A 13714-nucleotide genomic window follows, 5' to 3' on the forward strand; every position below is an offset into this window, starting at 1 on the left:
AGGGGTAATGAATTATGTCACTTCCAGATGTAATACCTTTACAAGGGTTTTAAAGGCAATAGAGTGAACTCATTTACAAGACTTGGGTAAAAAAGGAAACCCCTGCCTGATGAGGAGCCTCCGTGTTTAAAAGGCTCCAATAACTCGTAAGCCCCTCTCAGTTTTATACCTTTTCCTCTCCCTCTGCAGATTTGCTTAAGTGGCTTATGTGAATTGCAATTGCCACATTGAAGCCAGGCAGTATACAGAATACATTTCTTCCCGGCTGTGACCAGCTAACAGCGCGGTGAACTTGTGCGTGTGGTGATGGAGGGGTTTAACACACAGCACTGCAGCGCCGTGGGAGTATAGCCTGACCCAAAGCTAAGCCCCCAGCCGGAACAGCCTTCCATCAAACTCCCAACACTTCCCTCTTATCTGCTGGCATTTCTGTGTGATACAAACAGCCAAGACGTGATATAGTTGGCTACATGTCATATCTGGCATTGTACTACGCTCTATCTGCTCCCCCCTCTGTGAAATATAATGCTTTTAACTCCCCAGCTTTCTGCCTTGGTTATTTTTTCCATCTGCAGCAGAGACAGAGACCAGTGTGTTTGCTCGTCTTGGCCAAAGGCCAAGGCTCTTTCTGATATAATCCCCACCATCGATCAGACTTTGTTTACTCTAACACGGTTTCTCTCCCCTCCAGCAATTAGAAGGCAACCTTCCACCTCCCGCTCCACAGACTAGCTTTATACGTTTATTTTTCCTTTAAGTGGTAATTTTTCATGTTGTGGCTAAGCACTGAGAAGTGTGTATTAAGTAGTGGATACTCTTCAACCAAAATGACTGCTAACACATTTACAACATATTTCTTTTTCTTTTAAAAGGGAGAATTATCCAGTCACCAAACACTGCTACTATTGCACTGTACTGTCACTGTACTGTCACTGTATTTAGGGATGATTCACACATATCTGATCCAGCACTCCACATCCTGTGTGTTTCATTTAGGCTGCCCCACTTAGAAATCTCAAGCCCTTTTACATTTTTAGAAAAATGGATGTGGCTGTAGAAGCTGAGGATGACTCTCCTGTCCTGTCTGAGAGGCTCTTGTCATAATAAATCAGGCGAGAGAGTGACTGGTCGTCTCTGTGGATTTAGCAAAAGAGGTTTATAATCCACACAGAGCGGAGGACATTTTTGTTTTATTGGTAGAATTGTGATCATAAATCTGCAGTATTACGTTACACCTGTCAGTGATAATGCAAGTGTCCAACATCTCTTGTTGCACACTAGAGTAGTATTAAATGTTTATTATGTGGAGAATAGGGAATGAGTGGAACAGATTTTGCACAAAGGTCTAAAGGTGTGTTTCCACCCATTCGTTTTTATGAGCATTTTCAATGTATTGAAAAAAAGTGAATGGGAAGCCAATAATAAAATATATATATTATTGCAAGTTCTTACACCTGCTGAAGTGTAATGGTGGTGTATCAGTTACCGCAATATGCAAGGAGGGCAAGGAAAACCGATTTGGCATGCACATTAATTTGCATTTTCCTTTGGTTTTGATTCAGGTCATTTGGTTCAAATTTGAATATAGACCTGGCAAATAAAGTTCACTTAGGGCGAGCAGACAAAATGTCGACAGATCTATTCACTGTGAGAAATTGGTGACAAGTGTAACAATCCCACACAAACACCTGCTTTAGAAAAGAATGATGAAGCCTGGCAATATGCTACATTTGATGAGTGACTCAACAATATTTAAAATACAAAGGGTCAATAAAGAAATGTCTATGTAATCCTTTTTGTTTGTGAGTTAGTTTTAAGTCCACAAGTGTCTGATGACTGATTGCTATCATGGAGACATTGTATCAAAAGTACCTTTTTGAGGCTTAAATAAGTGGTTAAACTGTCCACCTTGCATTAGTCTCATCAAATAACTCAAGAAATGATATATCTTCATTATTCTAGTGCCTATGTGTATTTGTCATCTTGTCAAAAAGAGAGGCAATAGTAACCACGCTATGCCTAATAAGTCTTGCAGAATTATCAAAGGCAAGCGGCATGCTAATGCCTCTGAACGATTTTAATTTACCATCTAACACAAAGCTTCACCCTGTTACTTGTGCTTTTGGCAGACAACCCTGACGCCTACCAGCAGCATCTGAATTTTGTGATTTTTAGATTTTGCTGGATGCTTAAGAAAGAGTCATATTTCATGACTGTGATTATTTATCTTAGCCTCGGATGCTATTCTCGAGTGGCAGAAGCTCTTAGTACACTACACTGCTAATGCTACTCGTGCTTTGAGGGAGAAAAATATCTGTTTGGCCCAGCAGTGAGCAATAACTTTCACATTACTCAGAGAAAACTTAAGTAGATGAACGGTGGCCAATTTTTAATGTCATTATCATGCATTCACTTTAAAACGATGGAAGTTCCCTCTGTGCTTTCAGCCTTTGCTTTTTTTTTTCTTTTGATCACTAAGATTTTGAAGTCCTGCTGTGGTATTTCCATCAGCTGTGATTAGCCGTGCACACGTAGGGGAGTACTCTTCACTCAGCAGCACATTTTTAAGGCAATTTAAAGTTTTAGCAGCAACTGACCCTTTTTCTTGACAATCAAAATACCAGAGCATCGAGACAGTCCTTTTTAGAATGTGCTCCTGCAGTGACGAGACTTTCTGTCGAGAGCACTGTTTCTGCTCTTCCTCTTTGTATGTTTACATCATCTGTGTGCACTCAATATTTTTCCCTCTTGGCCTGAATAAAAACAAAGTCAGTCAGAGTTGACTCGCAGCACTATCACAGCACCAGGAGGATAAAAACATGTGGAGTGAATAAACAACCTCTAAAGTTTCCTAGCTTTGACGGTATTTCTTACCAGTTGTCATTTTATATAGCTTTGTCGTTTTTTGCATATTTCCACGGTGCATTGGCTTGGCTTGATTTGATTTAGGACCTCCACTTTCAAGGAAATTGGGCTTAGGGTATGTAAGTTCACACTTCTTGCCTCCTGGCAATTGATTTTTCTGAGCTTGATTTTACTGCTGTTGCAAGAGCAGTAGTTAGTGTGAGTACCGTGTTGTGTCCCTGAGGTCCAAAAATACTCAAACCATTAGTGGGATTTCAGTGGGATTTTCTGATTGAAAGTTAGCAAGTAAAACATAAAAAGGAATGTGAGTTGATTTAGGTTTAAAACAAGTAATAGATACGTTGACAGAATATATGTTACAGTCATTTTTTAATCAAACATCAGGGTCAAATGCTTAAAATGCACTGTTTCAGCTTTTCCTGTTTATTGTATGATAGTAAACCTAATTATTGGTAAGTTGTGTTCATTGTTTTAATAAGGATGACTCCTTGTGATTAAAAACACTTTCTTTAAAAGTGATGGCCTTAATCATACAATAAGTTACAAGAGCAGAATTGAAGGGTGGTTCCACCACATTTACCCATAAAGCTCTCTTTACTAGTAATAAGGGATACTACTAAGGCTGTAAAAACAGTTTAAAAAAAGTCTCTGCTCTGGAGAAACTCTCTAAGGATGGGAAAGTAAAGCTTGATGATGTCATCAGGGGCTATTTGCTATGCTTGGGTTTCAAAAAAAAAGTTTGTAAGTGCAAAATGAAATGGCTTGAAACAAAGTGTGAAATCATAAATGAAAACCAGTTACAAATCGTATAAATGATCACACCACAAAAACAACCTAAAGCAGCACTTTAAAGACTCCAGCAAGTAATCATGCATGCTCAGTAAAAAACATTTTTGTTTCCCCCCCTAAAACCTGAACTAACTTTTCACACTCTCACTTTAAATTGTTATTGGGCGATTAGCTGCTGATAGCTGTTGGTGTTTTCGTCCTGGGGCCATCATATTACAGTTTCAATTAGTATTTCTTTTTTTCAAACAACATGAATGATTAAAAGTTATTTTTCTGCCACATGTTCTTCTATTTGCTGGTGCTGAGTCAGGAGTTATTATTAGACAGAATTTAAGCGGCCCCGTGTCCTCGGCTCTGAGCTGTTGGGCACCGGGCTCCTGCATTGAGTTTGACAGCCTTCACACAATATTGTGCAAGGGCGCTCCCTTAGCTTCTCATGCTGGTTAAATGTAATATGGCAGATGGATAGTATTTGCAGGGAGAGCGGGGGTCTCACCCTCCCTCTCACTTTTTTTTTTTTGCCGTCTCTTGCCAGTACCTCAGACATTTCAAGGGGGAGAAATATGTATCAAATTAACTCTTAGCAACAGGGCCTCTGAGCTCCTGGCCCTTGTCTTTTCAGCAATCAGAGCTTTGTTATTTTAGTCTTTCAACCAAAACCAAACTGGATTCAATGGCTTCAGCAATTACCTGTAATTTTCCAACCTGGTGCACTAGCTTTCACCGGCAAGACTGTGAACAGTGAAAGATTGTCTCCTCGGCTCCTCATTTTAGTGTTCAAGTTAAGTGCACTAATTCATTTACATCCATGGAGTGGCACATTTGGAAATGTTCACTTCCAGGCAGCAGGAATGTCTGCAGAGATTTTGTTTCTGTCTGTGCACAACCTTCGAGTCACTGAAACTAGAAACCCCTCTGCAGTGTCGACACTCCAACACTGAACCTCTGCTTTATACATCTGACCCCTATATTAATACGTCCTTTCAAGCTAGTTTAGAAGAGACAACTTTGCAGCCCGACATCTGTTTTCACATCAGACTTTTATCCCATTTTTCCATCGACCCCCACAAACTCCCCTTTCCATTCCCATCCTGTTCTCAAATTGTGTAAGAAACTACAGGAGCTCAACTTGACTCCATAAGTGTATTTGCATGGCTTTTTTTGAGAGTCGGAGTGATGTTTCCCCTTCAGAGGCACTGAAGGAGAGAGAACTGCTTGCACTAAAATGCTAATTAAGTGCAGTGTGGCAGACAAGGACACTTGAGAGTGTGTGCATTAGCGAATTTTAACTCCCTGCAAACCAAACAGTTTGTTCTTGGCTAATCTCCCAATGATGGAGGCAAGAACAACAGTAAGAACCGGAGAGAGTAGAAATATAGACTGTCTTTAGAACACTAAAAGAGAGGGAGAGGAGCATGGTTTTTCTTTTCATTACCAAGATAACACCGTTTGAGAAGAAGAAAGCATCTCTTCTGGCATCGTTTTTTTTCTTTTCATCTCCTCACAGAGGTAACATATGGTATCTGTAAGGGAGTCGGATTGTGCTATGCGGTGAATTATTTTGTGGATTAGTATTGGCATTTAAATGCTCTTGGCTTTAAATCTTGTCTGTTTTAGATCTTAAGTACATTCCTTGGCGTCCCGCTCTCCCTCTCAGGCTGGCCTCTTCCCCCGGCCAACACATTTTTTGAAACTGTAGAGCTTAACAGGAGAGCAAAAGGCAGCCATTTGAAGAGACCCTGAAGCTGATCTCAAATTACTTTTAGTGAGATACTCAAATCAAATTGTTTCATCCAATGTTGTGATGCCAACAAAACGTTAACATCACGTTGGGGTTAAACATCTTTTTTCCTTTCTAAGCAAGTGGTAACCTCTGTTGCTCTACAGAGTGGAGGCGTTGGAGGTTAATGTAATTATGGTCTCTGATGGTTGTACAAATTGCAGGCTGCTAGTGTGACACGCTCCCCTCAAGTGCTTTGTGGTCAGCTCTAATGTCTTGTTTTATCCCGCTCATTAAGACGACCTTGGCCAGGTATGTTTGGTTATCCCCACAACCTTCTAGCTGCTTCTTTATATTTCAGGAGACCTTTCACGACATTGCAGGAAAAATATCCGCTGGCTATAAAATGGGGGTAATATTAAAACCAGCGAATATGTTTCAGGAATAAATACTGCAGCAGTTAGTAAGTGAGGTCTCTGCCCAGTTGTTAAACCCAGCGTTTGTGGCACATTTATGTTGCCCTAGAGATCCTGGCTGACATGATAGCCCCCTTTCCCTCATCTCAAAGCCGCCTTTTAAAAGCACAGCCCTCCCTTCTGTTTCCAGTACAGTTGGCCTCTGTCCAGCTCCCTCACAAGAAGTGGATGAATTCCTAGATGTCTGATAAGCTTCACCAGAACACGATTCTTAATGGAAGAGAGAAGAAGAAGAGGCAGATGCTATCAGCGCGGTTGAATTGCCTTGCAGTCAGATCAAACATCCTAAAAGTGCAGGTAATGCTGAATCATGTCACGGGGTTGTTACACATTTATCTTCTCTGTTGGTTTAATTGAACTTGTTTCTAAATGAAACCAACTGGCCGTTTCGATGCAAACAAAACATCATTAGCATTGTGAAAATCTCACTTTGTAGCTTTTTTTCCCCACTCCACGCCTTCTCCTTTGAAAATGAAAAGACTTAAATGAGCTGTTTTCATCCTTGTAATTTTTTTTTCTTCCACTCAAGGCACTTTGTGACACCATTTATCACTTACCTGTGTTTGTTTGTCCTCTTTCTTTCTCCTGTTTATCGAGCCAGAGACTGACACAGATTCCCCCCGCCCCTCATCATGTGTGAAGGTCTTGTTTGTCCCTGTGTGTTTGTGTGTGAAACAGCAGGACCTTCAGGAATCGGGGAGTAAAATATATCTCGCAGCACTGGCGTAGCGTGCCAGAGGTGTCTTGATGGAGATGGAGTCATACTGAGCTAATGAAGCTCCAAACCTCAGCTATCGATCCCCCTCGCAATGGTGCTTTACAGAGATAACTGAGGAGGAGAGCAGTGTGTGGCCTCACGTGCGCTCTGATCTGTGTGACATCTAATTCTGTGTAATGAACCCTGTGCACCAGAGAGCATGATGGGGGGCTGTCTATGGTAATGACAGGGATAGCATGGCCTGGGCGGCTTTTGAAAAGCTATGATACATTGCTGGTGAGCTCACAGGGGTTTTCTGACACCGAGGAGTTTATCACCGGAGCCTGTAACTTTACTTTGTAACTTTGCTATTGACAGCTTTCTCTTCTTCTTAAAAACCCCACCCTTCTCATGTCCATCCTTGCAGAGGGATCCCTTAATAAGTAATTACATTTCCGTACCTGAATTGGTGAAAGAGTACAGTCGTGTTAGCCCTCTCTCTTCCGAAAACAGTGTCTCAGAGCAACATTGTGTCTTTAGTGTTGTAGTGTGCCAAGACTTGAACAAATGCTAACTACAACCCATGAGTCTGCACTCAAACAGGAAACCAGGGAACACATCCATGAATTTGTTGCAATGGCTTTCATTGAAGTGAATGGTTTTTGAAGTAGTGCTAATATGAGTCTGAACAGCTTTAAACCTGCATTTATTTTGACCACTAGGAAGCAGTGCAACAAGCTGTAAACACAACTCTGACACATGATAACATTATGAAGTAGTAGAAGAAAATGACCTAGTAAACCAACATACCCACTTCAGAATTCACTTGGAAGTGTTTATCAGGCCCCTTGACAAAATGGAAGTCCAATATTCCCTTTCTTTTTTGTTTACTTTTGGACTCCTTAAATACTCATGTAGACCCGACAGAGATATATCCTTAGTTGCCAAATGCTCCACATTCATCCGATGTATACATTTGAATGCTGTTCATGTAATGTACAGCAGGATTATCAGAGCTTTCTCTTCTGAGACTATGTGACTAGCGATCTGTGTGATATATGCAGTGATTTCATCTATCGTTAATATAAAGTATAGATAATAACAACTTTAAAAGTAGAGGGGCCTTTACATTTTAAAACCCTCTGAGAGAAATGTGTGACTTCTGGCTGTATAAATAAACTTGACTAAGATCTAGGGATTTGATAAAAGGTATTATGATTGCAGTGGCCATAATTACTCTTTTCACTCAAGTGGTGATAGTTTCAATTCCCTTCATCATTCCTGAGTAATAGGAAGTGTCAAACAAAACCTTCATAACACAGCACTCCCCCTCACCGCTGCAGAATTAAAATAGACCTAAAAAAAAGGAAAAGCGTTTCCTTTTCCATGGCCACCTCTGCTGCTGGTGCAAATGAAAATGCCCTTCCCAAAATAGATCATTTTTACCCTTCAGATGTCCACTTTTATTTTAAGCTCAGTGACACCATGGCATCCATCACGCCCGGCTTTTTAGATGTGAGCAGCCCCGGGGAAAACACAGATACAATGCAGGAGGAAGTGTGATAGCTTTCTGCTGCTGTAAAGTTAGGACCACTATGGTTGGATTACCACTAATTTCATCTCAGGGCAGCATTTAGACATTTTCTTTGTGTGAGTAAAGTGGAAGTCATTCCTCTTTTTAGGGTAAACATTGAAAATGGATGCCTTGCCTTTCCAACTCTTCCCTCAAATTACCACTTGACATGGCCAAACATCGCTTCGCATTATTGTGTGCCAGGAAAAAGCAGTTCTGAATGCCTTATTGAATGTTTTGGCTGGTTGGAAATTGTACGAAGTATACCCAGCGCTTTGATCATCTTGACCTGGAAATGTGATAGTGACCCCACTTCACAGGGCTGCCTGACACCTGGGGAACTAGATCTGGTATTCTTGATACGTGATCTGCGCCGCAGCACTAAAGACTTAACTTCAAGACTTAACTTCTCCTGTTTCGAAATTCGGCCGAGACTACTGATGGGAACTGGAATTTCACATGGCTCAGACTGAAGCTTTTTTATTTCTCTCTCCCACAAGCCACTGGAGTCACATCATATAGGGGCTGGTGGAAAATGGCCTGTATGATTTTAATGAACAAGATTCCTGCAGCATTACTTTAACTTCAGACAAAAACATTCACAAAAAAGTTTTAGAATAAAGATTGATCAGCGCTGATGAATTATGTTTTGTAGGTACATCATTTGTATGCTGAAAGACACACTTCAGATTCTTTGAGTTCTCAACAAGTTGTTTGTTTTTGTTGTTATTTAGCTTTTTAAATTTAATTATTCATCTGTTGGTTGGTTTTCACTGTGTTTTGTTGTTGCAAGTTGCACATAACATAGAGGATTACACTTATATAAGTAAACACTGATATGAACACACATATAATTAATGGGTGTGGCAATCATTTAGGCCCTCAGACCAGATGTGGCAAGATCTGGATGGCTTCACAACTTACTAGGAATTAGGAACACAGGATTGCAAAGCTAAATTATTGTCGTTTTGTAATTTTATGTTTCTTATTTTGTATTTAGATTTATATTGGACTACTGTTTTTAGATCGACGTAGATCATTTGTTTAACGGCCGCTTTATGTATGACAGATCAGAGCCATTTAATGTGATGGCACTGGCAGTGGTAGGGAGGCCAGAAGTAAATTACACAGAGCCAGTGTGTGATGAGAGAAGCTGTGGCATGGCTTTTAAAGTTCACCACCCCTCAGGATATTTGATCGAGCCGCCGGGCTTTGATCAGTGTTAACATTACGGTAACCATGACAGTTTATTTTCAACTACCAAAAAAAGACCGTTTGTGTCAGAAAACAATCTCCCTTTCCTCTGACACGTTGGCACGGCGCAAAAGAAAAATGTCAGGGTCAGTGATAGGCCATTAGCCCAGAGTGAGCTCCTTTTGTGTTTCAAGATCCATTGAAACACCTTTTAAGATTTCAACAGATGGTACCGTGACACAGCAACCACAGGTGCTGACCTGGGCCTTGATTTAAAGACATTGCCAAAAAAACCACAGGTCTTACAGCACAGCATAGCGATGAAAACATCTCTCCAGAAAGAGAATGGCTCTATGAATGTGTAATAAAGAAGTCACCTGCTTAGCACAGCTGTATTGTAATGCCTTGTACATTTGATTGACTACACAGTCACCCTCTATTCATGGGTATTATACCCTTTTCTTTTTCATAGAGGTCGCTCCTCCGTAGCTGCAAATGTCATCGTGCTTTAATGAGAACTCCACTGTAGCCCACAATGGAAGCTTTTCAGCCAGATTAAATGTATCACTGTTCTGAAACTTTCCTTTGCCCCTATTGTGACACAGTGGTTTTACAGAGCAGCTTGTTGCTGAAAAACAAGGTTAAGAAGATCAGTATCAAAGGAGGAGTGTTTTTGTGTGGCTTGCAGGAGAGTCTCGCTTCAGGTTTCCACCTGAAACACAAAGGTGTTTTCTTACCTGATTTGTATTCATTCACACAATGAGTGGACCTGCCTCTCTTGTTTCCAAGTAAGGAGAGTCCAGACGAGACTTTTGTTCGCCCTATCATCGGATACGTGCATGTTGCTTCCTCCAGTACGAGCCTTGGAGCCCAGCCACAGGCTTTGTCCTGGATAGATTTTTTCCTGCCCCTTTTCCTCTTCTTTGTAGCTCTGTGTATGCTGTGAGAAACCATTCAGACAAATGTTTGAGCACTACCGCTCCTTTTTCCCCCTCTTGACTCCAGTGTTATTTCAATAATACTAAGCTATGTCACATTTTAAATTACCATGTCGGATCCAAAACCCACAAATTAGCAGTTTAAAGTGTTTCAGTCGATAGGGGCCTGTAGTTCAGATCATTCTGTCCCATTCTGTGCTGTCAAACCCTCATAATGCTGCCTGTACAGTGGCACCACACAGATGAATTAGTTTGATCCAGTTAATATAAATAAATATTCTATTTGTTTTCAGGGTTTCTTCCTCACTGTGTCCCCGGACTCCATCCTGAAGGTGGCGAAGCACGCTTCAGAGAACAACAAAATCTTCTGCATGAACCTCTCAGCACCTTTCATCAGCCAGTTCTTCAAAGAGCCCTTGATGAAGGTCATGCCTTACGTCGACATCTTGTTTGGTAACGAGACGGTAAGTGAAACGTGACATTCAGTCAGGACAGATATTCTGTTTGCTGATACATTGTTTTGATTAAGATGACGAGTACATGTGTTTTTTGTTGCACGCTTATTTTTATTTCCACAAAAAAGACTATAATTTCAGTCTGGTTCATCTGTTTAGTTTTTGGGTTGATTGGTAAAACATTAAAAAAACCTGTGTTGATAAATGTTTGGCCTTTTTAGAATAAAATGTCAGAAATCATGCTATCACACTAAATTTGGATGGTGAACACGGTAAACATTATACCTTCCAGACATCGGCCTGTAAAGATTGTTATTGTTAGCACACTGACGTTAGCATTTAGCTCTTAATGCTGCTGCTCAAAAGAACAGCTGCTAGCTCTGGATTCTTGTTTTTGGAACTACTCAAAAACATTTACAACAATTTCCATCACCTTTAGTACATATCTGAATGAACATGACGAAAAACCTTTACTTACACTTTTGAAATATCTTACCTTTTACAAAATATCTAATCCTCCAAAATCTAGATGAAGCTGATCTGCCGTAAACAGAAATATTGCCAGAACAACAAAACGTGGGACGGCTAAATTAAATTGCAATTAAATGGCTGTGAATCAAAAATGTATATCTTTCTCGAAACCCTTATATTCCCAATCAAAATAGAGTTTTGCAGATGAAATGCTTTCAAATATGTTTAAAAATGAATTTAAAGGATTGTCTTGGAGGAGGCATGTGCTCTGAGTGCTGCACTGTATATTATCTCACAATGTTAAAAGCAAAATCAAAATGTGCAGTTTCATTCCACTCATTGCTCTCATTTCTCTTCAGTGCCCATTTAACTTCTCACTTATCACTGCCCCATAAAGAGATGAATAAGAATTAGCCCTGTAATCATTCATCTCAATCGCGTCACCATTTCATGGCGGTTGATCTATTGATTTTTCTCGCCTCTGTGGAAGTGAGTAGCTGGTTGGAGGTCAAGCTGTGGTCACAGACCGTGGTGCTGCTGGGAAGTATCCTCTAACAGGCCAGCTGGGCTTTCCTCTGAGGCACCGCCTGGACAAACTGCACCTTCGGGGGGGGAGAGGAGGGGAGGGGATGATCACTGGGTTGAACTCGCCTCCCCACTGCTAAAGCTACTAAACAGAGCCCTGTCTTCGAGTCAGAGATGGGGTCCACAGAGCAGGACAGAACTGGAAGAAACAGCCCGGCTTTTGAGGATTTATTGCTGTTGCTGACTTCAGCTTTTTCCTCTTCTCTTTCCTCTCCCAACATAAGACCTCCCTTTTACATATGCACATCTCTTTTGCTCCCTAATTGCTGTGAGGAGCAATTCTGTCTCCGTAACCACGGTGCACATTTTGCAAGTGTTATGTATTTTCGGGTTGGTGGTACTTTAACTGTTTACTCACACCTCCAGTCATTACAATTTAATGACTCTGGATAATTGCAATGTAAGTTTCTGTCGGGGCTTGCTGTCTGGAATTGAACCCGGCCTAGACCGCCAACGTAAGAAATCCAGTGTGAAAACAGAGCAGATATTCACTGCCTCAAGCCGTGAGGTCTTCCGGGGTCTATATAGGACTAATGCCTGTCCAGAGTGTTTTGACTCCTTTTGGCCTTCCTCTGTGTTGGCTGCAGGGAGGAGGGAGCTGGGAATGACTGCTCATACAGTCGAGCCCCAGACCTCCCATTGAGCACAAGCCAGACAAGGTTGGCGGTCATGCAGTGGTGCATGGTGAGTGACAGGCAACAGGGCTGCCTCGCCCACGCTCACCCCCTCCAGCCCCCCTGGCCGTCCTCTCACCCCGACTTCCACCCCCCCAAAGTGATGGATCAACCTCAGCCCGCGATGCTTTCATAACAAGTCAGTGACAGTCAGGATCATGCAGACTGACTCCTATAGCCTTGCAGAATGTGCCATAAGGGAAGCTAATGTGTCTGCCTGTCTCTGCCTTCCTCTCCCACTCTTACTGAGTCACGATACAGAGCTGCACTCGCTTGGGCAAATATGTTAAAGCAGCTGTAAGATCTCATGTTTTTAGCTGTGTCTAACAGTAATTTAAGGGGAGATTTTTGACAATCGAGTGCTGCATTATATTGTCAAGACAGGGATCTTATTTCAGTTGGATCACAATTACCTTTTGATCGTTTGTGGTTCCAAAACAGTCGTGCAACACCATAGGCTCCAAAAAATGTCAATTGCCTCTGTTTATTTCTGTTAGCCTGCTTCTGATGTTGAAATGTGTCTGTGAGTCTACCCTTGGTAATTCCGCTGTAACTCGATCCTGCTGGTACTTGTTTGAAACCTGGCATCAGCAGGCCCTGCCTGGCCTATCGGCAGCCTCCTACTTATATAACAGTCTCCCATCCATCCTGTAATTACTGCCTTTTTGGGGCATAGTGTAGTGTCTGTTCCTTCACTGGAGAGGCTAGCGACGGCATTTCAGCGCTGCTAGGGCCTGAGATGGTGCCGACAGAGGCACATAGACATCACACGGTACTCCACTTAATTGGCAGACATGTCGTGTGATAACCTGGGAACACCACAGACCTAATTGAGTCCTCCTGTGCTGTCCTTCTCTGACTACCTGACATGGAACCCAGGGCATTACATTTCCCTCCATTTAATGGCTGCAGTTAATTAGGCCCGAATGAGGGAATCATTACCGCTGGAAAAACCACATGCCAGTGGATTCGCCGATAAAATTAGCCACAATTTGCTTTTGCTATTTGAGCATAAAAGATAAACCACACAATAGGGGGGAAAGGATTGGACCATTACAGGCAGATTTGTATTCTGGAATTTTAGACATATCATAGACAAATGGAACGATTAATCAAGACTGAATTAATCACCCTGACTGATGTTTTTTTAAGCCAGGATTCGGCTTTCTCATTTTAGATCATTTCATGTGCTTGGGCTCATTTTTTTTATCTGCACAAATGGTTTTAAAATATGCTTCCTTAATAAAACGGTACCGCAGATGAGGAGCTTAGTTTTT

General features: G+C 41.6%; 1 protein-coding gene across 2 annotated transcripts in view; it reads left to right on the forward strand.

Annotated features, from left to right (window-relative positions):
* Positions 1-13714, forward strand: part of adkb (adenosine kinase b) — a 94861-nt gene that overhangs the window by 57221 nt on the left and 23926 nt on the right. For both annotated transcript variants that reach the window (XM_063892596.1, XM_063892597.1), the window contains exon 7: positions 10546-10716. In XM_063892596.1, the coding sequence (XP_063748666.1) occupies positions 10546-10716 (171 nt within the window). The remainder of the gene's footprint in view (positions 1-10545; positions 10717-13714) is intronic.

The sequence above is a fragment of the Eleginops maclovinus genome, chromosome 10, assembly GCF_036324505.1.
Source record: "Eleginops maclovinus isolate JMC-PN-2008 ecotype Puerto Natales chromosome 10, JC_Emac_rtc_rv5, whole genome shotgun sequence".
In the NCBI taxonomy this organism is placed as follows: Eukaryota; Metazoa; Chordata; class Actinopteri; order Perciformes; family Eleginopidae; genus Eleginops; species Eleginops maclovinus.